The 27,607-nt window shown below is 45.7% G+C and overlaps 1 protein-coding gene across 5 annotated transcripts in view; it reads right to left on the reverse strand.

Moving 5' to 3' along the window:
• The window catches only part of LOC126524341 (polyamine-transporting ATPase 13A3-like), a 358,071-nt gene that overhangs the window by 209,312 nt on the left and 121,152 nt on the right, over window positions 1-27,607 (reverse strand). For all 5 annotated transcript variants that reach the window (XM_072287406.1, XM_072287408.1, XM_055067260.2 and 2 more), the window contains 3 exons: window positions 3,707-3,776; window positions 3,497-3,631; window positions 2,347-2,419 (listed from right to left, as the gene is read on the reverse strand). In XM_072287406.1, coding sequence (XP_072143507.1) covers window positions 2,347-2,419; window positions 3,497-3,631; window positions 3,707-3,776 — 278 coding nt within the window. The remainder of the gene's footprint in view (window positions 1-2,346; window positions 2,420-3,496; window positions 3,632-3,706; window positions 3,777-27,607) is intronic.

Raw genomic sequence — 27,607 nt, forward strand, 5'->3', positions numbered from 1 at the left:
AAGCAGCGTCGCCTACGCTATGCTCGCGCTGCTTGTCGCTGCATGGGGCCTCTTTCGAAACGCTGCCTCACGCCGCCCCGCCGTTCCTTTTTGTAGCGTCCTTGAAGGAACACACAACTAATAAACCTCTTCTCGCACAACTAAATCCTAATGTCTTACGTGAGAAAACCACAATGTCATTGCGATGCATGCATATGCGGTAGTGAGTGACGGCTCCGGATTTATTTTGGTCACCCTGGGTTCTTCCGCGTGCACCCAGTGCGCGGTGCACGAAAGTTTCTGCATTCCGCTCCCATCAAACTCGCAGCCTCGTCATTATCAGCGCAACGTCACTGCCGCGAAGTCACCGCGGCGGGTAACTCCAATTTCCGTATTATTATACACGTACACTGTAGAAAGGTTTTCATGAGACAACCGCTGAATAACTTTCGAAAGAGCTTTGTTGCAGTTCGGAGGGAAAGCGCTAGTAGCTCTAGAAGCAGACTTTTGATTTAGATCGTGCTATTTTAGCGAAAACTGTCGGAACTCCTTAACTCTGAAGGAGGATGCTCTACAATTCACGCTGCAAAGCTAGTTGGACAGCGAAGCTGTAAACGACAACTCGAACGGTTACCCATTGCGACATAGATTGAAATTATTCACGTGGCGACATTGACATGCAGTTTACCTTATTATTAACCAAAACACCCGTGAATTAAGTTTTAGGTGCACGTTAGAGACCTCCAGGTGGTCCAATTATCCGGAGTCGCCCACTACGGCGTGCCTATGAATGAGATTGTGGTTTTGCGTCGTCAAACATCATAATTTATTTTTTTATTTATTGACCTAAGATGCTTCGACGGCCTGCGACCTTGCTTGCGCCGCTACATTGTGCGCCTAGAAACAGTGTAACACGGAGAAGAGAAATTCGCCGAGCCTCTTATGCACGCTGGCCTTCAGGACTCCTCACTGTACGCGGCCTTCCCATACCACACTCGCAACATGAATCAGTTGCCAGGCGGGCTCTTCTTTTACGTACGAAAGTGTAGCTACGTCACTCCCTGCTTCGTATGCTATCCTCAAGTTGCCGTCTCGGCGGCAGCTTGCCTAACGGTGATCTATAACGGAAAACGTATGCGGGGAGCGCTACGTGCTTCGCATTGCGTGTAGGCTCAGAAGTGCCTTTTCGATTGTGTTTTTCCGATGCTTGTTTTAAGCTTGTTGTTTACTGAAACGTATGCTGTTCTGTATGTTGTGTTACTGATTCCAAAGAATGTATGCACTGTTCGCTTCATCTTGCCGAGTGTTTGTAGACTCTGCTTTACGAAGGCACGAGCCATTGCATTTAGGGTTATGAGCCATTGATGATTATAGTTGTCTGCCGACTTTACGCCACGAAGAAATCCGACGATCGCAGACATAGACCGCTTCGCTGTATAAATAGATGCTTGAAATTTGAAAGGCCTTGGCCGTGCACCTAAACAGATATAGGTAGAAGTAGAAGTAGATATAAGGCAGTAGAGGCAGATATAAGAATAAGAGAACGACTGAAGACATGAAGCACGCGGCGCGCCATGTCGAACTCATCGACCGAGTCCCACGATTCTCAATTTTATTGAAGGCTGTTCTTGACGCAAGTGGTCAAATCCCTTCACATCAGTTCTATGGGAACTGCATCTGCTAAGGCATCTAAAGCGGAAAATTTGGTATATGAATTTACAACTTATGGAAAAAAATGAAAATACATGTACGAGGATATTGAAAATTTGTTCTCACGAATTAGTATTACATGTGAGAGTGATCTTATACACCAATTCTGCCCTCTTTGCATGTTTTATTAGGTGCAGTTTACAAAATTGTGATGTCCCGTTTTATTGCTGAGTTAAAACGTTGTAAACGTGATAACCGAGGTTCTTGGACTATGAAATATTTCCAAATTGTTTCTACAATTTATGCCATAAATTGAAAATTGGCTATTCAGTTCCTGCATTAAAACAAAATCAAAATCGGTACGGCGATTCCCGAGAAAAGCGATTTCTCCGTTCCCACGAATTTAGGCAAAAGGGTGCTACCGTGCTAATGCTCCCTTTCAGCTGTTTTTCATACTCATGTAAACATGATGTACATATACTGTGTGCTGAGGTTGCTTTGATGATTTTCATTGCGCATCTTTGGAAATGCTCTGCTAAGCTCAGATGTAGCAGAAAGGTCATGATTAGCATTGAAAAAGAAACACAAAGAACGTTCGCACACACAAAGACTTCATGCTGGTCAGATTCTATCTGACGCTTAAATTATTCAGGACGTCACGCAAGTGAGCGGACGCGCTATGTGTGAAACGTGTAATGCGAATTTAAGCACACGTACCATTGCTCGCACGCACGACTAGTGCAGTCCCTTCATTCGTGCGGGAAACCAGCGATGCAAGATGCAGCATTTGCTGTAAAAAAAAGATAAAATCAGAATCACAACTGCGCGTTCACAGAAATTGTGATGTTACTACTTGCTGTTTTTTTCTTTCTCATTTAGGTTGTATTTTATTGCTTCAAGAATTATCTGTAAGCATGACATTATTAGGGGGCACTCTATTGGCCGCGGGCGCGAGAAATTCGTTGCCGAAAATTACCATTGCTTGTTCGGTGTCCACCTTTTGTCGCAATTCTTTTCGTGTTCAGTTCTTATTGTCCTTTTTATCGCGTGAGACCGTGCATGACTCCATAATCACCGGAAATTACCGCTCACCGCGGATGAGGAAGAAATAATCTAATATTTGGACGAAAGAAACCTTACAATTACCGGCCATTGCACTCTCTTTAAAGTGTATCGGAAATTCTGGCATAGACACCCTTTACACGTGCTTAGGTGTAGGCTTATGGTATTTGGAAAACTGAGGAGACCGAGCCCCAGTACACGCGGCAAAATAGAACCTTTGCTGAGGCGGTCAATCGCAAGTACACGATTTCGTTGCTGAAGAATCGAAAATTGTCCGAACAGTAGAGCCAATGAAAAAGAAATTAGCCAAAATGCCTAGAAATTAACAGCCGTGAATTCTAAGCTCCAACTTTAAATATTATAAAAAAAGTTGATTTTTTTTTCCTGATGGAAGATTGAGTGTTTTGCACTTTGGTTTTGCGAAGTAAAACAAATTTTTTCCACTAATATTGCACTTACCGCATTTAAACAAACGCTTTACATAAAAACACAAACTATTGGCAACGGAATTTTCCCTGTTTTTTTTTTATCGTCATACTTCAAATATTTCTAAAATCTTGGAATGCGTATCCAACCAACCCAAGTTCTTCGTTATTTGTGCAGAGACTTAGCAGTAGCGGCATCCGAGGAGCGTACCTGGCAACAAATACTCAAAGTAAGGTGCCTCGAACAAGAGGCTCATGGTGGGACGTCTAAGAGTCACTTGTGGGCCTATATCATTTCCGTTGGCTACGGGGCGAACTGAGCCATTGGTGTCTATAAGTTATAGTACACTGACACTGCGATCACACAATATCCCACTGACCTTTCTGGCTTCGAGAAGTGCAAGTGTGATGGAAGTCACTGAGAAGGCTATTATGCAGCCGGCGTAGAAATAGTAGAGGTCTAGTAACCACACTATGATGCTGGCAATTTGGAAGACGTAAAACGGGTGGAGGACCTGCAGAAAAGGAGGACATCACCTCTGGTTTCCACGTAAACACACGTACACGCATCGTAAAACATGTTTTCCTACCTTTTCCAGCAGTAGTGCAGCAATAGATTTTACTTCAAGCTCCATTGAGTTTCGTCCGTACAACACAGACCTGGAAATGATGGTTTTTACGCTGTCATATTAGCCAAATCGCCATGGAAAAAGGTTTTGTCTTTGTGCACACAACACACTTGGTTTCATTGCTTCAACTTCCAGAGAAAATTGGGGCGCTGCGCTAAATTCCCGAATAGTACTTTCTTTCTGACTCAGGAAAACTAGGCCGACCAAATTCCATAACTTTGTGGAGAATTTGAAATGCTTAGTGGGGTCTTCGTAAACATTGAAGAAAAACTAGGCGGCATGGATTGGAACAAAAACAGTACCGCGGAAGCTGATTCATTATCACTTCATTTCAAGTTTTAAAATACATGTATATTCCTTCTTTTCAGAATTGAAAGCAGTTAGAGTTGTACAATAGGTGCAAGTCTCAATTCTAAGCGTGAATAAGCGTGAATGCCGTGTGCATCTGTAGTCATAAGTGCCCTACCAATGCTGTAAGGATCATACCCTGATAAATCTGAAAGAAGCGCATGCAGATCTTTATTAGAGATGCATTTGTGAAATTGCACGTCGGCCTTCCTATCCCTCAAACTACTCGTGATAAAGCTGCATTGGATCCAGTATTATTGATGTGCTTATATAACCAGATTACGGTTCTACACCCTTGCGCAGTTGAAGGAACGCGCGGATATATCAGGCCATTTTTTTTTTCATATTGAACCTTCGGCCTCTCATAAAGTAGGACATTATTCTGGCTAGCTTGTGAGTATTTGCCAAGGTACAAACATTGAGTTCCTAAAATCCGTGATCTAAAAAAAATGCGCGTTGCTTTACCAAAAATATTTACTCAATATTTCGGGAGGCCGTATTAATGCGTTACTCGTGGGCGTACCGCAACAAAGCCTTCTAAAACTTTTCCTATTAGAACGTTGCCAAAATATATCCAACGTTCTCATAGCTTGGCTAGTTGTGGTAGCATATGTTTGTTTTATTGATGTACTGTTTGTTACAACTCTTTGAATTGTCATATTATTTTTCTCATTTTAAGTGATTTCCCTATGCGAATAATTGCAAAACAAGCCTATGTTCCAAAATGCACAAATACAGATGAATCAATACGTAAACAGCATTGTGTATCATAACATCAAGCCCCCAATAAGCTTGATTGCAATCGAAAGTTTGACGGAACGCCATCTCGTACGGTAAGAGCATCGTTACTATAACAGATAATTGACCAATGTATACACAAACACACACACAGAGCTTCACGTTTCGGGATCCGTTCAGATCCCTTGTTCCCATTGTGTAGGTCGTTACTAAAATCATTTATATATGCTTGAGCACTCTTCGCCGGGTTTTAGGGGACACGTTGTGAAGATAGCATTGCATATTGTCTAGCGTGTTGTTCGTCGTTTGGAGAACGAGCGATTCCTGACGTAATCATGCAAAGAACCTTCGTTACGTGACGGTCTTTTTCGTCCCAGTCTATCACATGGGGCGTGTTTTCAACGTGCTCCGAGATGAAATTTGATTACACATGGTTAGCGTAGACTTCGTATTTATGCCGTCAGTTTCTCCGATTTAGACAGATTCACAATCTGCACAGGAAATCTTGAGGAATCTTGAGCGGGGCAAAGGATGTTCCCGAGTTCATTCCTGGGCTTGCTCGGCGGCACATGCGCGATCTGGACGCCCTGTTTCTTGAAAATTCTGAAAAGCGGTACGCTAATTTCACGAATGAAGGGGATCGTTGCGCGTTTCGGTGTTGAATATCCCGGGACGTCTTCTGTCTACTGCCTTCAATGCCCGGTCATTACTTGCCGCACCCCTTTTTCAGTGAAATACCTCGTGTAGCCATTCCGTTTCAAGTCGTTCCGGACCACATCCAGCTCCTCTTTCAAGTCTGCAGCCGAGGAGCAAGTGTCCATGGCACGAGGGACAAGCGCCGTAATCACTGCCTGCTTGTGATCGCAAGGGGGCAATGAGTCGAAGCAAAGGTACCTCCATGAAGTCTGTGGAGATGGGTTTCCACAAGGCTTGGCCTGCTAGTGACGGTCAGGACTGGGCACAACGCTCCTTCACTCCGCAATGCAAAACGGTGCTGCGGCAGGGTTCGTCGACTCTCTGACACGGCGCTGAGCAAGCTCCGGAGTACGATCGCCAACCAACACGACCATATTAAACCAAGATACAGCGCTTACAGACAAAGGCTCCCCGCAAGACCGATCGAGTAGGCGCACTCGCTGAGCTAGAGCTAACTGGGTAGCTGTCCACCGAGTGTGAGAATAAGAAGTCGAAGGAGCAAAGGTCCAGCGTAACCAACCCGTTTCGGGCCTGTGAGCAAGTGTCGCGGCCCGTGCGTTCCGTGCATTGAAGGAGAATTCCCATTCCTATTTATGAAAATTTCCTATTTACGACATTTTCCCCTGCATTATTCTGAAGGGATCCTTGTAAATTTCCCTGCCCATAAACACCCGGAAGCTGCAAGGTTCTGACTGGTGTTGCAGAAGTCGCGGCACGCGGTATATGGAACTTAGCGTCACAAGTTGGCAGCTGGGCGTGATTACATTTTTTAATAGTTCGCTTTTGTTACTTCTGACAACACGCGATTATTTTGCATTATTCCCGCCGCCTCTCCGAAGCGGCAACGGGGACATCAAAATCTAGAACACGGACCAGTCCGGGTTCCGCCTTAGGTTCTCCCGCTGCCCTCAATATTCGGCCCCACATGCTCTATTTTTACACTTACTGTCGCGACGAAAAAAGCCAGCCTATGACAAAACAAGCGTCCCGTGGCCACTCCCACCAGTCAGAACATTGCCCACATAAGTTGTGTACACCCCCCCCCCCCATCTATATATATATATATATATATATATATATATATATATATATATATATATAGAATCTTTTAATAACAGCTGCACGTGACGACAGTTTGTGTGACCTCGAAGAATTGTTCACTAAAGTGACGGCCTTATATTAGTACATACAAGACCTCATAGTATAGGACAGTTCAATTTCACAACCTCAGTCCCCTCGCACCATTAAGACTCTGGCGTCACCCGCCGTGGTTTAGTGGCCATGGTGTTGGGTTGCTAAGCACGAGGTCGCGGAATCGAATCCTGGCTACCGCGGTCGCATCTCGATGGGGCCGAAGTGCGAAAACAGCCGTGTGCTTAGATTTAGGTGCACTTTAAAGAACACGAGGTGGTCCAAATTTCCGGAGTCTCCCACTATGGCGCACTTGATAATCAGATCGTGGTTTTCGCACGTGAAACCCCATAATTGAATTTTTAAGAATCGGGCGTCACTCGGTGGTGTAATCTTCCTTCGTGAAATTGTTTTATACTTCGCTATGACTAATACCGATTCGCCTTCCCGAAGAATCTGCAGTATCTCTGTCATATGTAAGAGGCATGGGACAGAAAAAGAAAAGGAGAGGACGATGTGCGCCGACCGGTCCCAACGGCACGAGCCTTCGAGGCGCGTGACCCGAGGTGTGATCGAAGGCGAAGCGGCGCCAAGCTGGTATTATGGACGTGGCTCTGGGCCAAGAAGGTTTGAGCGCTAGCTTCTCACTGGCGACGGGAGCCATGGAGGTTCGAACAGGCACGTGATGCTGGCGACCCAGGGTGTGGCCGTCGACCTTGGCGACGTTCGAGTGGGCTCCCTGGACCTGCGGCAGCCTTCCACAGCAGTGCCCGGCACTCCAGGAATCGGATCCCCCTTCTTCGGCAGACCAGCACGAACGGTAGTCCTCGGGGCCTCTCGTCGGCACTCGGAGAGGCAGTGGCGGTGTGGCAGTGGCGGTGTGTAGCTGATGCGTGTCCGCTTCAGCTACACAGTACTGAGTCCGCTTTATCACATCTTCAGTGGCTTTCTCGATGAGCGACGTTGGAATTCTACGGCAGACCGGTTATCCTTGCCTCGAGCTCTCCTGACTTTCATCGTCTCAATCATGTATACATGATTTTACACATAAACCCCAAAGAAAGAAATCGAGCATAGAGGGGTCAGGTGACCAAGCCTGCCCATCTACAGGCTCGTGCCTTCCAGTCCACTGCGCGTGAAGAGAGAAAATGATAAATGAAAGGTAGGGAGGTTAACCAGGACTGAGCCCGGTTGGCTACCCTACACTGGGGAAAGGGAAAGGGGGACGGAAAGATTAAAAAAAAAGAAGAAGAGAGAAAGTCCACTGGAGATATCAGTCGGTCACTCAGTCCGAATCACAGACGCTGACTCAATCCGGTCGCTTTCAAATATCGCAGCAGCGCTTTTGTGGCCTTTTGTAGCTGTGATATGCGAGGCCATGATCCCAAGATCTTGTTCAAGGTGAACGGCTTTCCATCTAGCTGATTGAGAGCTGTGCAGAGGTCTTGCCTTTCATTTTCATAAGATGGGCAGTAGCACAGTAGGTGTTCTATGGTTTCCTCGACACCGCAGGCATTGCACTCGGCGCTATCAGCCATTCCAATCAGAAATGCATAAGCATTTGTGAATGCGACGCCCAAACGTAAGCGGCACAGCACTGTTTCCTCATTTCGCGGAAGACCTGGTAACAGCCGCAGTTGCATAGAGGGATCGAGGGAATGCAAGCGATGGTGAGTGAATTCAGGTGTGTGCCACTTCTCCAATGTCAAAGAGTGCGCTAGCTTGCCTAAGTGTTGGGCTGCGTCGGTCCGCGATAAAGGTATTGAAACAAGGGTTGCTCCCTCGTGAGCTTTTCTAGCAGCTTCGTCAGCGAGGTCGTTGCCGGAGATACCGCAATGACCAGGCAGCCACTGAAACACGACGTCGTGTCCTTTCGCGATCATGTGATGGTGCATTTCTCTTATCTCCGACACGAGTTGTTCACATGACCCGCGACGAAGAGATGCCAGAAGACATTGTAAGGCCGCCTTCGAATCGCAGAATATTGCCCACGGATAAGCCGGTTGGTTATTAATATAATCAACGGCACCTCGGAGGGCAACAAGCTCCGAACTAGTCGATGCTGTCAAGTGAGAAATCTTGTATTGGATGCTTAGTGAACGGGATGGTATGACCACTGCGCTGGTGGAGCTGGTCTGAGTGGAAGAGCCATCCGTAACTATATGTACTCGATCAAAGTAGAAAGTGTGCAAACAATCCAGAGCTGCTTGCTTCAAGGCCAAGGTAGGCAGGTCGGTCTTCTTTCTTATCCCTGGAATCATAAGACGCACTTGAGGTTGTTTTAAACACCACAAAGCTGAGGTTGAACGTGCAGAGGGTGTGAAACCCGATGGTAAGGAGGCACGATGGATGTTGACCTTGTTGTAGAAGGACGCCTGTGGTCGTCGTTCTGGCAGACACGCAAGAGAGCTTGACTGCATCCGTGAAACATGACGAACATGGGCTCTAAGCGTGTCAGTGCTGATGTAAGTCGTGATCGGATGATCTTGAGCCATTATAATGGTTCCAGCTGTCGAGGCGCTGCGCGGAAGGCCTAGGCAAACACGTAGTGCCTGCGCCTGCACGCTCTGAAGTTCTCGAAGATTTGACTTGCATGTTTTAGCAAGCACGGGGGAGCTATAGCGTAGGAATCCGATGAACAGTGCTCGATATAACTGTAGCATGGAGCCCACTGACGATCCCCATGTTTTGCCGGCGATGAACTTGAAGACGTGAACAATAGATGTAAGCTTCTTCTTTAAGTGGGCAACATGAGGGCTCCAAGTGAGGTCCCGGTCTACAATGACGCCCAAAAACCGGTGATTTCTCTTGTAGGAGATAGGCTCACCATTGATGCATACTGGATAAGGAGTCATCGTTTTTCGCGTAAAAGCGACTAATGCACATTGTTCTGTAGAGATGGTAAGGCCTTGTGTGTGAAGGTAGTCAGATGCCTGTGTTGCTGCTTTCTGTAGCCGTGCGCGAACCTGCAGGCGAGTGACCGCTGATGTCCAGATGCAGATGTCGTCGGCGTAGATTGAAACACTCACTGTTTCCGGTAGGGATTCGGCCAGCCCAAGAAGCGCGAGGTTGAAAATAATAGGGCTTAGAACACCGCCTTGGGGAACGCCTCGGCATGTGTAGTGGTCGGTAGTCGGACCATCTTCCGTTCGTAAGAACAAGGACCTTTGTGTCAAGTAGTTACTGACCCATCGATACACTCGCCCTCCTAGTTCAATTGCCAGAAGTGCGTCTAGAATGGTTTGATGGGAAACGTTGTCGTAAGCGCCTTTCACGTCAAGAAAGAGCGCTACTGATAATCGCTTCCGAGATTTTTGTTGTTCCACAGATGATACTAGATCGATGACACTGTCAATCGATGAACGACCGCGTCGAAATCCCGCCATAGAGTCAGGGTAAATTTTATGGTGTTCAAGGTACCATTCGAGACGCATGAGGATCATACGTTCCATGAGCTTCCCGACGCAGCTGGCAAGAGCTATAGGCCGATAGGATGCCAGTTCGAGTGGTGACTTTCCTGCTTTTAGAAGCGGTACCAGGCGGCCGCGTTTCCATTCCTGTGGGACGACACCATCTTGCCATGAACTATTAAAAAGGCTGAGGAGTTCTCTTCGTGCTTCTCTGCCTAGGTGGCGCAAAGCAGTATATGTTATGCCATCGGGTCCTGGTGAAGACGAACACCTGCATTGCGCCATAGCAGCTTCTAACTCTTCCATAGAGAATGGAGCGTCCATACTTGCATCTCGTGGGCCGGGGATGTTGCCTAGAGCCACGTCAGGGACTAAAACTGTGCCGCCGGCGACGTTCGCACAAAATTCCTCTGCGACGTCTATCTCGCGGCGGTTTTGATAGAGAGCAAGGGCGTTGAATGGGTGTCGTTGCTGGGGACTTGAGCAAAGACCCCGTAGGGTACGCCACACACAGGACATTGGCTTGCGGGGGTCTCGTGAGTCGCAAAAACATTTCCATCTTTGATCCGCTAGCTTATCCATTCGGCGTTTGATCTTCTTTTGCATGCGCCGAGCTTCTCTGAGGTCAAGAATTGACTTCGTGCGCCTGTACCTCCTTTCAGCTCGGCGACGTAGTGCACGAAGCCTTTCCAATTCAATGTCATTCTCTGTACGCTTTGATGGATGTGTGAAGCAGCGTGTACAATCTTGCATAGCGTCTGTAATTATGTCTTCTAATCTTCGTGCAATATGTGTCTTGCATGTGTCTTCTACGCGATTTTGAAAGACAGACCAGTCGATTTGGCGAGAGACTACCGGTAATGCGGCGTCTAGTCCATCGATTCTCACATAGGTCGGAATATGATCACTTCCATGGGTTTCAATATCACTGAACCACTGCACGCTCAAAGTCAGGCAACGTGACACCAAAGTCAAGTCAAGGCAGCTACTGTATGTAGTTCCTCGCAGAAATGTCGGGCTTCCGTCATTTAGAAGACACAGGTTGTGGCCTGATGCAAAGGATACTAGTGACCTGCCCCTCGAATTTATCCTGGAGCTTCCCCATATATGGTGGTGAGCGTTGAAGTCCCCTGTTATTATCCAAGGACCGGGAGTGTCAGCCATAATATCTTCCAGTCTTTTTCTATCAAACTGACTTGTTGGGGAAAGGTAGACGCCAATAAGAGTAAAAGACAGCTTCTTCTTTTTCACAGTAACACAGACGTATTGGTTACCGTCGTGTGGCATTACATGTTGGGAAAAATACCTAAGGTCCTTGCGAATGTAAACCAGAACCTTACTACTACGGCCACACGTGTTTGAAAGAAAAGGTTCATATCCCGATAGTCTTATGGAGGCTGATAAGTTCGGTTCACAGATGACCAGTATAGGAAAATGGTTTGCAAATACGAACTGTCGGAAATCCGAAATACGAGACCTCAGGCCTCTCGCATTCCATTGGAATATGGAGGCACTTCTCACATCATCCCGGAACGATCTTTGTTGTTGTCGATGAGCCATGGTTCTGCTGTAGAAGTTCTCAAGCACTGGACTTCTGAAGGCTCCCCAGAACCGGACTGATGGCATCCAGCACTTGCAATGCACTTCGGGCTGTTGGTGTCTGTAGCTTGTCCAGTAGAACACGAATAGCACTCACCAGAGAGCTGATCATAACAACAATTTGTTGATCTTGGTCCGCCAATTTATCAGGAACAGACGAAGTGTCCCCTACTGCAGAAGTATCATTTCGCTCAGTAGGGGCATGTAGCTTTGGGAGTGCAGGCCACGCGTCAGCAGCCGTGCTGGTCGATGCACCCTTGTCCTGTGAGCTAACTGCGTTTGGCCTGGGCGGAAGAGTGGGTGGTAATATACGTGTGTGGCGTTCTGCAGAGGCTTTGGAGGCTCTTGATCGACGTCGGCGACGTGATCGTCGTCGCTTAATAGATGCTGCTGCTTCTCGGTGAGACGAGTGGTCTCTAACCATTTTCTTCAATATTTGCATTTCCTTTCGAATCAAAGGGCATTCCTTCGAAGATGCATCGTGAGGGCCGCAGCAGTTTGTGCACTTCAGCACACTGGCCTCGCACGTGTTTGTGGTGTGGGGCCCAGTGCAGCGAGAACAGATGGTAGTGTTATTGCACACACTACTCACATGGCCAAGCTTCTTGCACTTCCAGCACTGCAGCGGTTTTGGTATAAAGGGGCGAACTGCGTGTCGGAAGTGGCCCACTTTTACGTGCGATGGGAGTGATTCGCCCTTAAATATGATCTTCACACACCGTGACGTGCCGAGACGAAACGCGTTTGTGATGATGGTGTTTTCCGTAGCTGGCTTGATTAAGATTGACAGATCGGAGTCGATGATGGTCTCGTCAACATCGTAAATTACGCCAGTACGGACTTGTTTGCCGAGCGGAATATGAGGGCGGGCTTTCATCCCGCCAAGTTCCGTGACCTTGCGCAAGGAATCCAACGCAACCGCGTGTTCTACGTCAATAGCTAGCACGTTCTTACGGGTGTTCACCCTGATGTCTTTGATTTCGTTTGGAACCAGCGCCTCTAGATGAGAACACACGGCTTGCCTGTTGAGGCATCTCAGGTTGTCAGTGGCGCGAACTGGCGAGAACAGGATGGTGAGCTCCTCGGTATCCCACGAAGATCTCACGGTGGACTCACTCGAATTCGATGATGCGCTGAGAAATCTTCGCTTTGCTTTACGACTCCACACCAGCTCGAAGGTGTCGTCGCAAGAATCTTCACTGCTGACATAGTACTGCATAGTGTCGTCGCTGTCAGTGTCGCTCTCGGTGCCGTTGCGCTTCCTGGAGGCAGCCGCCGCGGGCACTGCCGAGCCCGGCGGACACGCGTGAGGCTCCATCTTCATCGCAGTTAAGGAGGAAATAGCAGTCCACTAGCAAAGTCTAACAAATTCACAAAATGAGTAGAGCTCGGTGCTCGGTGGCTGCTGTGTGCTGGCGCTCCATCTTGCTGATACCAGAGAAGTGGAAGACGTGGCAGTGGGACTCCGTCATTCCGTCGGGCCCCTGAAACGGCATTTCGTCTATGGAAGTGGACACGTAGCCCCCAATGGAATGACGAAGTAAATTTGGCGGACTGCCGGCACTGAAGCGCTAGACCAACGCCGCAGACAGCAAAGAGATAACGCAAGCTGCTCGCGGGGCCGGACCGGGGGTGCCTCGAAGACGTGACGAAAGGCGGAGGCGTGGCGGCATCGACGACACTGACGCTCTTTTTTTCAGCCAGTTTCGGTTTCAGGCTCCTTTCGGCTCCTTTCGGTTTCGGCCAGGCTCCTTTCAAGGAGCCTGCCAAGGGGAACTAATTGTTCGGTAGCTCCCACATGAAATCCGCTATTCAAAATTTAATCGGTGGGAGAGGTATTGTCGAGGACTGGCACCGAAGTACTCATTTGCCGTAGCTACTTATTGTTGATAATTAGAAAGTTAATTACCGTCTCTTCGCCAATTACGCACCTAATCGCTGAAATTGCTCTGCATTTAGAGGTTACCTATCCGTACACTCGAATGGGAAACATAACGTTACTATGACTTAAATATTTTGTAATTTTAAAAATTTGGTGCATCTAAAATAACACCCCCATTTGCGGCCTTGCTATTGTTGCCATTAGCAGCACCCAAGGCAACCATCATGTTTACCTTCTTACCTTCTGCTCATAAGAAAAAGATATGGCGACTGAGACGAAACAAAACGCACTTTTAAAGCTTTCCACTGACGTTGTGAATTCACTTTTGTCGTGATAGGTATTGTAGAAAAAAAAAAAGAAAGAGAAATACCATCCATGCACTTATCTACGATAAGAAAACAGCTATCGCAGGTTGTTTCCAACTAATACCAAACACGACGTGTTACTTCAGCCGGGGCGCGGCATCTAAGGAACTAGCTCCATCATGATACCTTTCCTTATTTTCTTTGTTTCGTTCTTGCTAACTCAGAGGGAGCTTGTTCGAGGGTGTTGCTTTATGATGCGGGTGGGAGCGCAGTCAAGTGCTATTTTTCGTATTTAGGGAGGTTTATTTATGAGTAGGGAAAAATTAGTACGCAATTAGGGCGTCGCTTAAAATAGCGCAATTAGATGTCCCTTGGTTGTGCCTACAAATACCTCGTTAACACTTTGATAATTAGGATGGTACGTCTCCAGTTATATAATTAAATACAATTACCTAATTAGGTCTCAGTAATGGAAAATTACTGGAAGCTACTCCACTGTACCGGAAACAATCTTTGACTGTCGCAATTGCTCTTTCTTTTAAATCTGAGTGCATGACAGTTAAATGGGACACCCTGTATATATTTATGTCTTCTGCCTGCAAGTGATGATGCTTCCATCCTTAATAAATGTTCTAAATTATTACAAGAGTTTTTTTTTTTTTTCACGAGTCGTTAGCATTGCTAACTGGAAATAAAAACAATACTGAGACACATATCACTCTCGCTCACTTCACAGGTCGTTGATAAAAGACTCTGCCGAAAGGATCACTGAAGTCTGCAGGTGTTTTTCAGGGTAAAAAAAAGGACGTAACGCAATTTGAAGCGACGTAAACGTACAACATATTCATTCTCTAGGAATAGATTATCGATACCTTTAGAAATGGTTCTTAATTTGCCATATCCTTCTCTTTCGAAAACATAATAAGATTTGTCCTGTGTCTACATTTCCATATATTTTATATTAGCATGGTGTTTACAGTGGAAACCTAAAACAATGTTGAAGCGAGAAAGTACAAATGCGCTTGGCCTCCTATTGTCAGTATTTGGAGAAATAAAGCGCAAGTATGCATTAAGAGCCGTGCACGTGAAACTATCGAGGCAAGTAAAAGAAAGCCTCAAATGATGTGGGTGACAAAACTCTCGTAATAGCATTTTAAGTATGTGTGTAATAACTTAATTGAAAAGCAATAGAAAAATGCCGGCGAGAAAGCAAGCATTGCTATGAAATGAGAAAATTCTTAGTCCGTACTCGAAAGCATGCCGCTTCGGTTCTCACCGACCAGCACCGGCGTCCTTACCGGCGCGCAGTGATTACTTGGAGCTTTGAATTTAGCTGAAGATGCTACTACTGCCCTAGGTATGAGACTGGTTTATACAAATTTATTTTGATCTTTTAGTGCACTACGCTCCTTCGGCCCATGACGTAATCCATTGTCACGTCACGCTGAGCTAGTGTTAAACATATCAGCGCTCTTCGCCTACTGTTAATTAAGCCGTGCTTCAAGAACAAAAAAGAAAAAAAGAAAGATGTTGCAGACGTTGTAGGCTTCGGCATCGCCGGTGGGACTCTGCACCCTCCGGAAAACTCCGGACGTGACTCGCGCCCCACCGGAGTTTCACTGGTTTTGACTATGTGAAAATGACTAGTTTTCTATGTGTCCTAGTATGCGCAGGGCTTGTAACTTTTTCGGGCAGCCTGCATCGCTGTACTATGTTGCTTCTGGTGCCGATGCACAATTTGTTAATTACTCTTGGCGCCACCTGTAGGATGTTCCTGCTTTTGAGGAAACAGGTATTCGCTGATTGCGCGCTCGAGCACGGACGGCCTTGCTGAAGAGCATCCGCCGCGGCTGTGGTAGGCAAGTGACGCCGCCGGGTTTATCCGCCCTTAAAATAGGTACAAGCGCGCTCACGGCCTAGTGCTCGGCCATTATGGGACCTGAGCATTTGTAATGGGTCTTTGTCCCAACGCGAAGGCGGCCCCACCTCAATAGGTGCAATTGGGGCGCCACATGGGAAATTGTGTTAAGTGCTTGCAAGAATTGAAAAAATTGGCTGAAGGCTTAGCTTGGTTAAGCCTGGAAGATTGCGAAAGCAATACCCTTGGCTGCGCCTTGGTTCGGCTGATGGTGTGGACATGGTTGCCCTTTGTTAAACTTATGGCTATACCTCATCCGACATAGCGCAAGGCAGCGCGCCGACCACTGCGAGGAGCCGAGCTGTAGCCCCATTTATCCTCCTAGCGTGACGTCAAACCAGCGAGCGCCCTCTCTCGGTAGCGCCGCAGCAGCGGCGCGCAAGGCTTCGCCTCCACCATCGATGCCGCGGGCTGGGGCCCCGTCTCTCGGTCTGGCGTGACGTCACACCAGCGAGTGCCCTCTCTCGGTAGCGCCGCAGCAGCGGCGCGCAAGGCTTCGCCTCCACCACCGATGCCGCGAGCTGGGGCCCCGTCTCTTGGTCTGGCGTGACGTCACACGGTCACGTGACGCGCAGCCGTGTAAGGAGGCGCCACGACCATCGATGGCCCGAAAGTGCGAGCAGTATTGCTTTCGCAATAAAAGCAAAACTCGTTACATTATCAGCTACTCAACTCTTTGGCCGAGATATTCCCTTCAGGTGCTTCCTCTTGTCGAGATATGATGACTTTAGCCGCTCACACAGATATGCCAAAGCTTCATCGCCGCATGCAGTGAATGCACTGGTATAGCAGCTCGTAACTGCCGGGTGAACACTCATTATAGGCTAAATACAAAGAAATTTCAGTCGGGCTAACTTGCTTATAATTGGTTAGCATATACTGTCAATGTAACCTGGGCAAAGCCACGAAGCTGGTAATTGGGAAGTTTTCTTATTAGCAGCCTGTAAATAGCGACTAAGCAGACAACGCGCGCACCTGGCGGTGAGCGGCACCGATGCAGGTATTGCGTAAGCTCTAGAGCCGTACACGACTGCTGCTCTCTCAGTAGCGCCTCGGCGCACAGACGCGTTGCTCGCTCAACATTTGCAAATGTGTCGCTTTCTCTTTCAGCGTACATTCCCATTGCCCACGTGATATGAGCTGTTGCAAGAATGCCGACGCGCTGCGTGGCTGACCGGCGCTGCGTGGCTGACCGGTGTTCGAACACGTACTCGAACACGAGCGATTGCTGTGCACTACACAACGCTGAGTAGAGGAAGGCCGAATACATCTTTCCTGTCCAAGCTTTGAGAGGGCAAGCCTGCACTGCGCCTCAGCAGAAGAGTGCGACGCGGGGCAGCCAGCGTGCACAGAGCGCGTGCACTTTCAGCTGCACAAGCTACACTTCACGAACGCGTTCATTTACCCATGCGAGATATGCATGCCAAACGCCTTTCCGGGATCAATATAAATGATGTAAGACACGATGGAACACCAAAAGCAAAGATAAGTTCTATTCAAAGGCAATCTTATCGAGGGATCTTGTCCGGTATTGCGTCGTCTTCGAGGCATTTCGCGCGTCTCTACATCGGGCGCGTCGAAGTGGACGCACGAAAGCCTTTCTGACACAGCGCCAGAAATGCTGTCAGCAGGAACAACATTGGAATAAAAATTATGCAGATCCCACGTACTGTGCGAGTCGATGTAAGCGAAGCGTTGCGTGCTGGATGTATTGATTGGCGATAATTAGCGGCAATGTTGACGGCTAAAGCTTAATATCTTCAACGTTCAGGCTAACGCGAGAGTGGTGAGTTGATGTTGAACGTTACCTTGCGTGCACCACAGCTGTTTGCGTAGTACACAGAACACACAGGGAAAGATGTTTGCTTGAGGCGTTGATGTACGCCATATTTTATAACCTCTGAGAGGGTTGAGCGTTGTCATTTCCTCACATGGCTCATCACATTGTGCCACAAGTATTAAACTTGAATTGGATTATGGGGCTGTACGTGCCAAAACCTCCCTCTGATTATGAGGCACGCCGTTGTGGCAGACTCCAGACTCCATTCTCGCAACAGGCTGATGACTTTCTTAATTTATGCTACGTTTTTTCCCTCACGCAATTAGTTACTTAGGCCACCAGGATTTCAAATGATGTAGCTGACACCCTCGACTTGATACTTACGACATATGGTGACCATGCATCTCGTATCACCTACTTAATTACCAGGAATTAGCGACCATCTCTGGCTCAATTTCATAATTACCGCTCCTTTCCCTAAAAAGTCCACACAATGCGCGACTATCGGTAAGCTAACTTCGTAGCAATAAACAATGAGCTGTCTCATTTCGATGATGGTTTTGTCAAATACTTTGATGATCGTACAGTACAAGATTTCTTCACACGTGCAGTTCACAGATTAACTGAGAAATACATCCCTAACCGCACAATCACTTTGAATGCGCAAGCGGCATGGTACTCCGGTCATCTAAAACGCTTGTCCAACCGAAAAAAGCGCTTCTATAAATTTGCAAAATCATCCCCTACTCACGCGTGCTGGGCCAAATATAAATCCGCCTCAGATATCTATAGAGCAGCTTTAAAAACTGCTAAACACAACTGCTCATCTAGCACACTACCCTAAATACTAAAAACAAATTTTTAAATGTTTTGGCGAATAGTAAAGCCAACAACTAACAATACCATTAAATTAGAATATTAACTGGAAATGCTGTTTCTGAAAACATATCCGCGATCATTCTTAAAGAATCATTTACAAGTTAATTTTCGAAAACTGGCAATGTTGAATATCCTATTACATACCAACACGAATACTTATCAATGCATCCTGTGATTGTTGAGGTATACGGAATCAACCACTTAATAGATTGTTTACCGAATCATTCATCACCTGGCTACGACTGCATTAACAGTAAATTACTTAAAAGCACAAGCGTCCTTAGTTCCATGATACTAACAAAAATTTTCCGACAATGCCTTTGAACTCATGTGAGCTTCCGAAGGAAATGAAAATTGGGAAGCTGGTTCCAATCTATAAATCTTGCCCCACAAATTCACCTCTTGATTATCGTCCCATAGCCCTGACAAGAAGCTGCTGTAAATTATTAGAGCCCGTAGTTTTCACGAATCTGGCTAGCTTTCTAGAATCCAACTCATATTTTACTAACGTACAGCATGGTTTTCGAAAATCATATTCCTGCGAAGCACAACTACAGGTTTTCCCGCTCAATTTAATCCAAGCGCCAGTCAATTTAATCCGAGCGCCAGTCAATTTAATCTAAGCGCCAGTCAATTTAATCCAAGTGCCAGTGATTTTAATCCAAGCGCCAGTCAATTTAATCCAAACTCCACTCAATTTAATCCAAACGCCAGCCGAAATAATCCAAGCGCCAGTGAATTTAATCCAGGCACAACGGAATTCAAGAACCTTTGGATTCCAAGACCAGAAAATTTGCGAACATATTATGAGTTAACACCTTGAAAATGAAAGAGCGAGGCAGTAGACCAATAACTATTCTGCCACGGCACTAACGACAACTTTTGGAGGTTTTGAAGCGAAAAGCTTCTCTACGCTATAGTCAACACCGCACATCGCGCGAGCCGGCGTATTTCGGAATTGGCTCCGTGAGCGTGTTCGGAGGTGAATTGGCTCCGTGAGCGTGTTCGGAGTCGAATTGGCTCCATAAGCGTGTTCGGAGTCGACGCAGGTGGCCACTGCCCCGCGGTATGCGTCATCGTTTGACGTTCGCCGCAAGCGCGTGTTTATAGCGGAGGCCGACTATATAACCGCTTGGTAGGGTATAGGCGTGCGCATTCAACATGGAAGGAGAAGAGAGTGATACTACCGATACAGAGAGCTGTGTTTATGGCTGTAGAGAAATCGCAAGACAATGTGCCCAACAGTGATGAATAAAGAAGTTTAATAATCCTGCATAACTTATGGTATATATCATTGATAAGGAATTTGCGTAACTACACAAGGCACACGTATAGCATAACCATAGACTAAACAAAGCATATCCATAAGTGAAACCGTAAACATAACCATAGGCTAAATCATAAAGCATAACCATAAGGTGAACCGTAAGCATAACCATAGGCTAAATCATAAACATAACCATAAGCTAAACCATAAGCATCACCAAACCTTTTCGCTTCGAGATATCCAGGCTTAATTTTAGCTAAGCCCCAGCCAATTTTTTTTAATTTTCTACTTCGTTATGAGAGCGACACAGAAGATGAACATTCTCCGAATTATTTGAGAGGAAACGTCAGCATGAGTACGTCGAGTTAATGGTACACATTCGATTTGGTCGTGGCTATCAAACGATACAATAAAGTTTGATTCGATGATAATCATTAGGCCCTCGCTGGGAGGCTTCGGTCGCTAGCAAATAAGATTCACTATTCTACTGCGATATCCGCAGCCTCCAATCAAAGACCTTGTCATTGGTACCGCTAAAACAGTCATGAGTACCATTTAATTGCATAACTGATATGGTCAAGCCACTAGTGATCACAAGGGAAATACAATGCGCAGTTCGGGGTTCTTGGAGTTTTGTGCAACATGACGTCATATACATCCAATGAAATACGATGAAACGAGTGACTCAATATACCTACTATAAACTCGTATACTTAAGTCACTGGTGAATATTATTCACCTCTTTTACTCTCCCTGAGGCAGCTTTCCCTCGTGGGTGCCGTCAGTACTATCAATGAAGCTGTAGCACGATAAGTACTTTTGCGTTACCACTTCCAACTGATACCGCCGAGTTTTTAGTCATCCCTAGTGATGCGCTCACTGCGATGTTCTCGAATTTTTATGCAGAATAGCGTGATAGATGTGAAATGGTTATGATAGATATGAAACGGCTATTCACTAACTATAATTTGATAACTATAGGAAATACTAAGATTGATTCACTCTAGTGATGAAGAATCACTTTGCGTAGTTTGATGGTCAGAGCCATCATTCATGCACGCCGTGAATGGTATAAATGAAAGTGTCAATAAATGAGAGTTTAAATCAGTCAACATTGTTAATTTATGTCGCAGAGCCATTAATGATCACTAGCGATAAGCTCTGTTCGGTGTTCTTGTACTTTTATGCTGCATAGCGTCATGCATGTCAAATGAAACCTTTAAACAATGATCCAATTATGATCATTTACGATCACTGAGCATTTGGTCTGCAACCATTGCTACCTGAGAGTGAAGGGTGAGTAGCGATCACTAGTGACAAGCTCAGTTCTTTGTTTTCGTACTTCTTGCAGCCTAAAGTCGTGCGTATCAAATTAAAATTGAGTCAAATGGCAATACAAGCTTAATAACTTGGAGGTGCTAAGCATTTGTCACTAGTGATTACGAGTCACTTTGGCATGGCGGCGGCAGCCGTCAATCGTGCACGTAGTCATTGATATCTCTCAAAATCTTATGGAATTAGTATTTTCTCTACTACCATTGCTACCTGATAGTAAAGAGTTATTAGTGATCCCTAATGATAAGCTCAGTTCAGCGTTCTGTTACAATTAGTGTTTGTAGTGCCATGGATGTCAAATGATAATTTGAAGGATGATTCAAATTTTATAACCTGGGGTTGCTAAAAATTAGTCACTAGTAATCACGAGTCACTTTGTCAATGGTAGCCATCATTCGTTCATTTTGCTATAGGTGAATATTTTTCCACTGAGATTGCAGATGTGGTAGAAATACTGGTGGTCAATGGTGACAATGTTCACTTCAATTTTCTTGACTACTCGCAATTCACAGCTTCATGGACTTAAAATGAAAGGTCGCTCAAAAGGTGATTCTTTTATGAAGACTAGGAACTGACATGTGTGAGCCAATTGACGCAAAGAAGCCGGTAAGGTTATAGTTGCCAACTTTCTGAATTCTTAAGCCTTGTTTCACTAGAACGGTGCAAGAGGCACCAATTGACTTGAAGAAATAAATGGAAACAAGAATGTCAACATAGCAGGAGCAACGCTTCATCAATGGCTTATAATAGACTTATGTGCAAAACAGCTAATTCGAAATTTAGCAGGAAAGGTTAGTATGTTAAGTTCCTTTAAACTCTTATGAAGCAATTGATTGCGTTGCAAAGGCGACGCCTGTTTATGTAAACAATGACCATAAATGCTATGCGTAGATCTGCGAAAGGAAACTTTATAATTATAAACCAAAAGCACTTTGTTGGAAGACTGTCGACTTTCCTTTGAGTGCAGCACTGAGGAGTTTTAACATATCGTGGCACTCTAGGGCAGCTTGCACAAAAGTGTAGTTGTGCCTGTCGTAGGCAGCGCACTCAACTCGCAGGATGTGCTGCATTGACTCTCCCGCGGCCTCAACGAATAGTGCCCGGCAATGCTGTTTCTTGGAGATACCTGGTGGTGTCATGAAAAGACGGTCGCGCCGTTCAGCAAGAAAAGCCTTCACACCAGCCTTGAACTTCGAAAAAACTTCTTCGATTGGATTGAAGAATGGGCTGTAGGTGGAAGCCGCTTCACTGAGTGCTCAGTAGTGGCCAAGAGAACCTCCTCAGCACGGCGGTGCGCTGGCGCGTTGTCAAACAAGAACACAGCTTCAGTGCCAGGTTCCTGATGATGAACCTTCTTGGACAGATCATCGAGAAATTCGTTGAATACAGCCCAGTGGATCTTGTCCACTAAAGTCCAATGCAGAAGGCCATTTGCAGACATGCAAGCCAAAACATTTATATTCGCACCCTTTGTGCTGGTGGCAAGACGAATAGCTGGGGCGCCTCGTTTCGCTCTGCCAAAACTTCTTGCGCACCACACGTTGAAATTCGTTTCGTCGATGTAGTACCGCGTGACTGTGGTACCCTCATTTTGCAGCCATTGAGCGAACTTGCGGCGCTCTTCCTTGACATCAGGACGGTTACGGTCAACCGGCCTCTGTGTAATTAACTTAATTGTATAACCATGGCCATCGAGAAGCCGATCGATGGTAGACTTGCTGATTTCGATACCGGGAAACTTCTCCGTCAACGACATCCGGATTTGCATAAGCGTGAAGGATGGGTTCTTTTCTAGAATTTCACGCAGGGTATTGGCCACATCTCGGTCAAACTTTTTTGACGAGCCACCACGTTTCTTGGCTGTTTCGCGATCTGTTGCGGTGATTGAGCGCACAGTCTTTATATTTATTCCCAGTGTTTGGGCCAATTGCTTCAAGTCCCCACCTCTTCGGTACGCATCGATGATGCGGGAACGATTCACGGCAGAAACGCGAGCGTACTTGGTCTTTTCTTCATCAGGCATCTTTCTTGGTCGTCCAGCAGCTCGCACCTTGCCTGCTTCCATGGCACAAATTTTCAAAATATTCACTTTACATTAAAGCTGAGGCACGCCTCTCACGATGATCGCACAACGACTGACGCTGGTCATCTGCCTGTCGTCTGCACGGAAGTGCTGCACCCCTGATAGAATCAGCCGCATGTCGTCTGCTTTAGTTAGAATGGTAGTCTTTCCTCTCGAACATTAGTTCAAGAATTTATGTTTTGTACAAAGCTGCCATAATTCCGAGACGCAAGCTCTTACGGTCTTTATTAACCGATATAACGAAGTGCCTCATTTACAATATCCAGACAATCGTGGTTACACCCCACAGACCACTGCAACTTCATTGGTCGTCTGCTCACGCCCTGCAAGAAATGGCTTTCACTATCTTGAACCTTCTGCGAAATTTGAGCGAGACACATTCGACAAATATCAGTCAAGCTTCGTTTCGCCTCCTTGCGTTCCCTGGTGCAACTTGACGCGTTAGCACAAATTATTAGGCTGATGAATAAAAATTACCTTGAGCTTTTTCTCTACGACATCAAAGCACTTTGATGCTCGGAAGTCTAGCTTTTGCAAAACCCACCTAGCTTCTTGCGAGCCCATAGTATACAGGGATGGTCTCACTTTTACCTAGCCAGTAGCATATGGCAAATACCGGAAGCGAAACTGTGATACTCAAACAGGAAAATTCATTGTGGCCATTCGAAGGGCTTCTTAAAGTCGAAACACGAAAGTGGCAGGCTCACGGCGGTCGCGAGAGTAAACTTTCCCGCAGTTCAAGATTGGCCACTTTTGTCAGCCATTGATGAAGCTCAGTAACGTTTGGCCTTTGCTTCACAAGCGCGCATCCAGCGGACGCACACAGTGAACAGAATTATACAGGAATATTGACAAGAGAGCATCCCATACAATGGACCTGACTAATGTCCACAAGCAATGACTGAGAGAGATGACGATAAGCAAGGTCATATATACAAATTAAGCTCTCCCTGATAGGAATGATGTACGCAGAAACACGTCAAAGTAAAAGAAATGCAACCGTTCTCGGCATTTATCATTTACCCTGTTATTAGTACGGTTCTCTTTAAGTGAAGGAAAACAAAACACAAATTGTAGTGCACGCAGGTATGCTTGCTTTTCAAAAGGCGTGATGCTTTTTTTTATTTATTGTAAAGCCGTTCTTGCCGCTTGCATCTTGAGAAATTATGTGTCCATTCCAGTGCTTTTTGGCGTTTCGTCGTTTGTTGCCACCCTTTTTACTCATTCACATCTTTCGCCTTTTCAAGAAATTTGTTCGAACAGCAAACCGTCAAATGGGCCACCTTTCTCTGAACGTATCAGATCTGCGAAAACGTTCCGTACGCATCACAGCTACCATATGCATTGTAAAGCACCCTGAACGTCCTGTTCACTTCATAACGTATTACCGCAGTTTACATATGAGCGACGTGTGGGAAATGTGATGTGATCTGTCATCTCCAGGGGCCAAACCATATGAGATCCTACTCAGCATAATCTAATTACGCTGCTAACGACTTATCGTGAACTGCCCTTACAGTGAAGAACTTTATATACCCGGCAAACAGAACTGTGCAAAATCACTATTTATTGCTAATGACTCGCTGATGTTTTTATATTCTTCAAATTATTGCTGGTTTATTGAAACTTTACTCAATTGCAGCGCGTACAAGTAGACGCTGTAATGGTAAAAAGTTATTGATATTTACTACTAGCTCGAACTTCTCATTTCATCATTGTCTTAACTTAATCACCTTTTGAGCAATGTTTCCTTTTATGTCCATGAAGCTGTGATTTGTGAGTAGCCGAGAAAATTAAAGTGAACGTAGTCACCATTGACCACCAGTAATTCGATCACATCAGCAATCTAAGAGGAAAGTAATTAGGGGAACACATTCAGTACCTGTGGCAAAATGAACGAATGGTGGCTACCGTTGTCATAACAAAGTGATTCGTGATTACTAGTGACTAATTCTTACCATCTCCATGTTATTAAACTTGAATCATCGTTTGAATTACCACTTGACATGCATGACGCTATGCAGCATAAAAGTGCAAGAACACCGAACAGAGCTTACCGCTAGTGATCAATAATGGCTCTGCGACGTAAATTAACAATGTTGACTGATTTAAACTCTCATTTATTGACACTTTCATTTATACCATTCACGGCGTGCATGAATGATGGCTCTGACCATCAAACTACGCAAAGTGATTCTTCATCACTAGAGTGAATCAATCTTAGTATTTCCTATAGTTATCAAATTATAGTTGGTGAATAGCCGTTTCATATCTATCATAACCATTTCATATCTATCACGCTATTCTGCATAAAAATTCGAGAACATCGCAGTGAGCGCATCACTAGGGATGACTAAAAACTCGGCGGTATCAGTTGGAAGTGGTAACGCAAAAGTACTCATCGTGCTACAGCTTCATTGATAGTACTGACGGCACCCACGAGGGAAAGCTGCCTCAGGGAGGGTAAAAGAGGTGAATAATATTCACCAGTGACTTAAGTATACGAATTTATAGTAGGTATATTGAGTCACTCGTTTCATCGTATTTCATTGGATGTATATGACGTCATGTTGCACAAAACTCCAAGAACCCCGAACTGCGCATTGTATTTCCCTTGTGATCACTAGTGGCTTGACCATATCAGTTATGCAATTAAATGGTATTCATGACTGTTTTAGCGGTACCGATGACAAGGTCTTTGATTGGAGGCTGCGGATATCGCAGTAGAATAGTGAATCTTATTTGCTAGCGACCGAAGCCTCCCAGCGAGGGCCTAATGATTATCATCGAATCAAACTTTATTGTATCGTTTGATAGCCATGACCAAATCGAATGTGTACCATTAACTCGACGTACTCATGCTGACGTTTCCTCTCAAATAATTCGGAGAAGGTTCATCTTCTGTGTCGCTCTCATAACGAAGTAGAAAATAAAAAAAATTGGCTGGGGCTTAGCTAAGGTTAAGCCTAGATATCTCGAAGCGAAAAGGTTTGGTGATGCTTATGGTTTAGCTTATGGTTATGTTTATAATTTAGCCTATGGTTATGCTTACGGTTCGCCTTATGGTTATGCTTTATGATTTAGCCTATGGTTATGTTTACGGTTTCACTTATGGATATGCTTTGTTTAGTCTATGGTTATGCTATACGTGTGCCTTGTGTAGTTACGCAAATTCCTTATCAATTATATATACCATAAGTTATGCAGGATTATTAAACTTCTTTATTCATCACTGTTGGGCACATTGTCTTGCGATTTCTCTACAGCCATAAACACAGCTCTCTGTATCGATAGTATCACTCTCTTCTCCTTCCATGTTGAATGCGCACGCCTATACCCTACCAAGCGGTTATATAGTCGGCCTCCGCTATAAACACGCACTTGCGGCGAACGATGACGCATACCGCGGGGCAGTGGCCACCTGCGTCGACTCCGAACACGCTTATGGAGCCAATTCGACTCCGAACACGCTCACGGAGCCAATTCCGAAATACGCCGGCTCGCGCGTTGTGCGGTGTTGACTATAGCGTAGAGAAGCTTTTCGCTTCAAAACCTCCAAAAGTTGTCGTTAGTCCCGTGGCAGAATAGCTATTGGTCTACTACCTCGCTCTTTCATTTTCAAGGTGTTAACTCATAATATGTACGCAAATTTTCAGAAGTCTTGAAATCCAAAGGTTCTTGAATTCCGTTCTGCCTGGATTAAATTCACTGGCGCTTGGATTATTTCGGCTGGCGTTTGGATTAAATTGAGTGGCGTTTGGATTAAATTGACTGGCGCTTGGATTAAAATCACTGCCACTTGGATTAAATTGACTGGCGCTTAGATTAAATTGACTGGCGCTCGGATTAAATTGACTGGCGCTCGGATTAAATTGACTGGCGCTTGGATTAAATTGAGCGGGAAAACCTGTAGTACCATTCACTAATGAACTGCATCACATCCTGGATCGTCGATCGTGCGCTGGCTTTGTCTTCTTGAATTTGAGTAAAGCATTTAATAACGTATGCTATAAACTACTACTTTTTAAACTAAGCTTGCTAAATATCGACTCCTCTAACCTTCTAAAATGGATAGAGCATTTTCTTACTAACCACTTCCAATTTGTTACTGCTAACGGTCGTAACTCCACTTACTGAAGTTCAATCGGGTGTACCACAAGGATCTGTGCTGTGACAGCTATTATTTATGATCTATATTAAAGGGAAGCTGAAGAGTCTGTAGATTCGATAAGATGCTCATATACAGATGCGGGAACCTTATATACTATGTAGGTAAAATTTGGGGTTTCTTTTTCAATTAGGAGCGACGTAATTGTTGGTTGAAATTGCGCCCCCGGTGGAATGCCGCGCGCTGCTGCTGACGCTGACGATGCGAGCGGAGACCGGAAACCGCGGTGTTGTGACGTCAACTCTAGTGTTTCGTTCCTTCGCAGCGTCCGCGACCGTGCCTGACCGCGCTTGTTTCTGCGTGCGTGTCATCGTAATCTGCTT

Source organism: Dermacentor andersoni, chromosome 3 (assembly GCF_023375885.2).
Source record: "Dermacentor andersoni chromosome 3, qqDerAnde1_hic_scaffold, whole genome shotgun sequence".
Lineage (NCBI taxonomy): Eukaryota > Metazoa > Arthropoda > Arachnida > Ixodida > Ixodidae > Dermacentor > Dermacentor andersoni.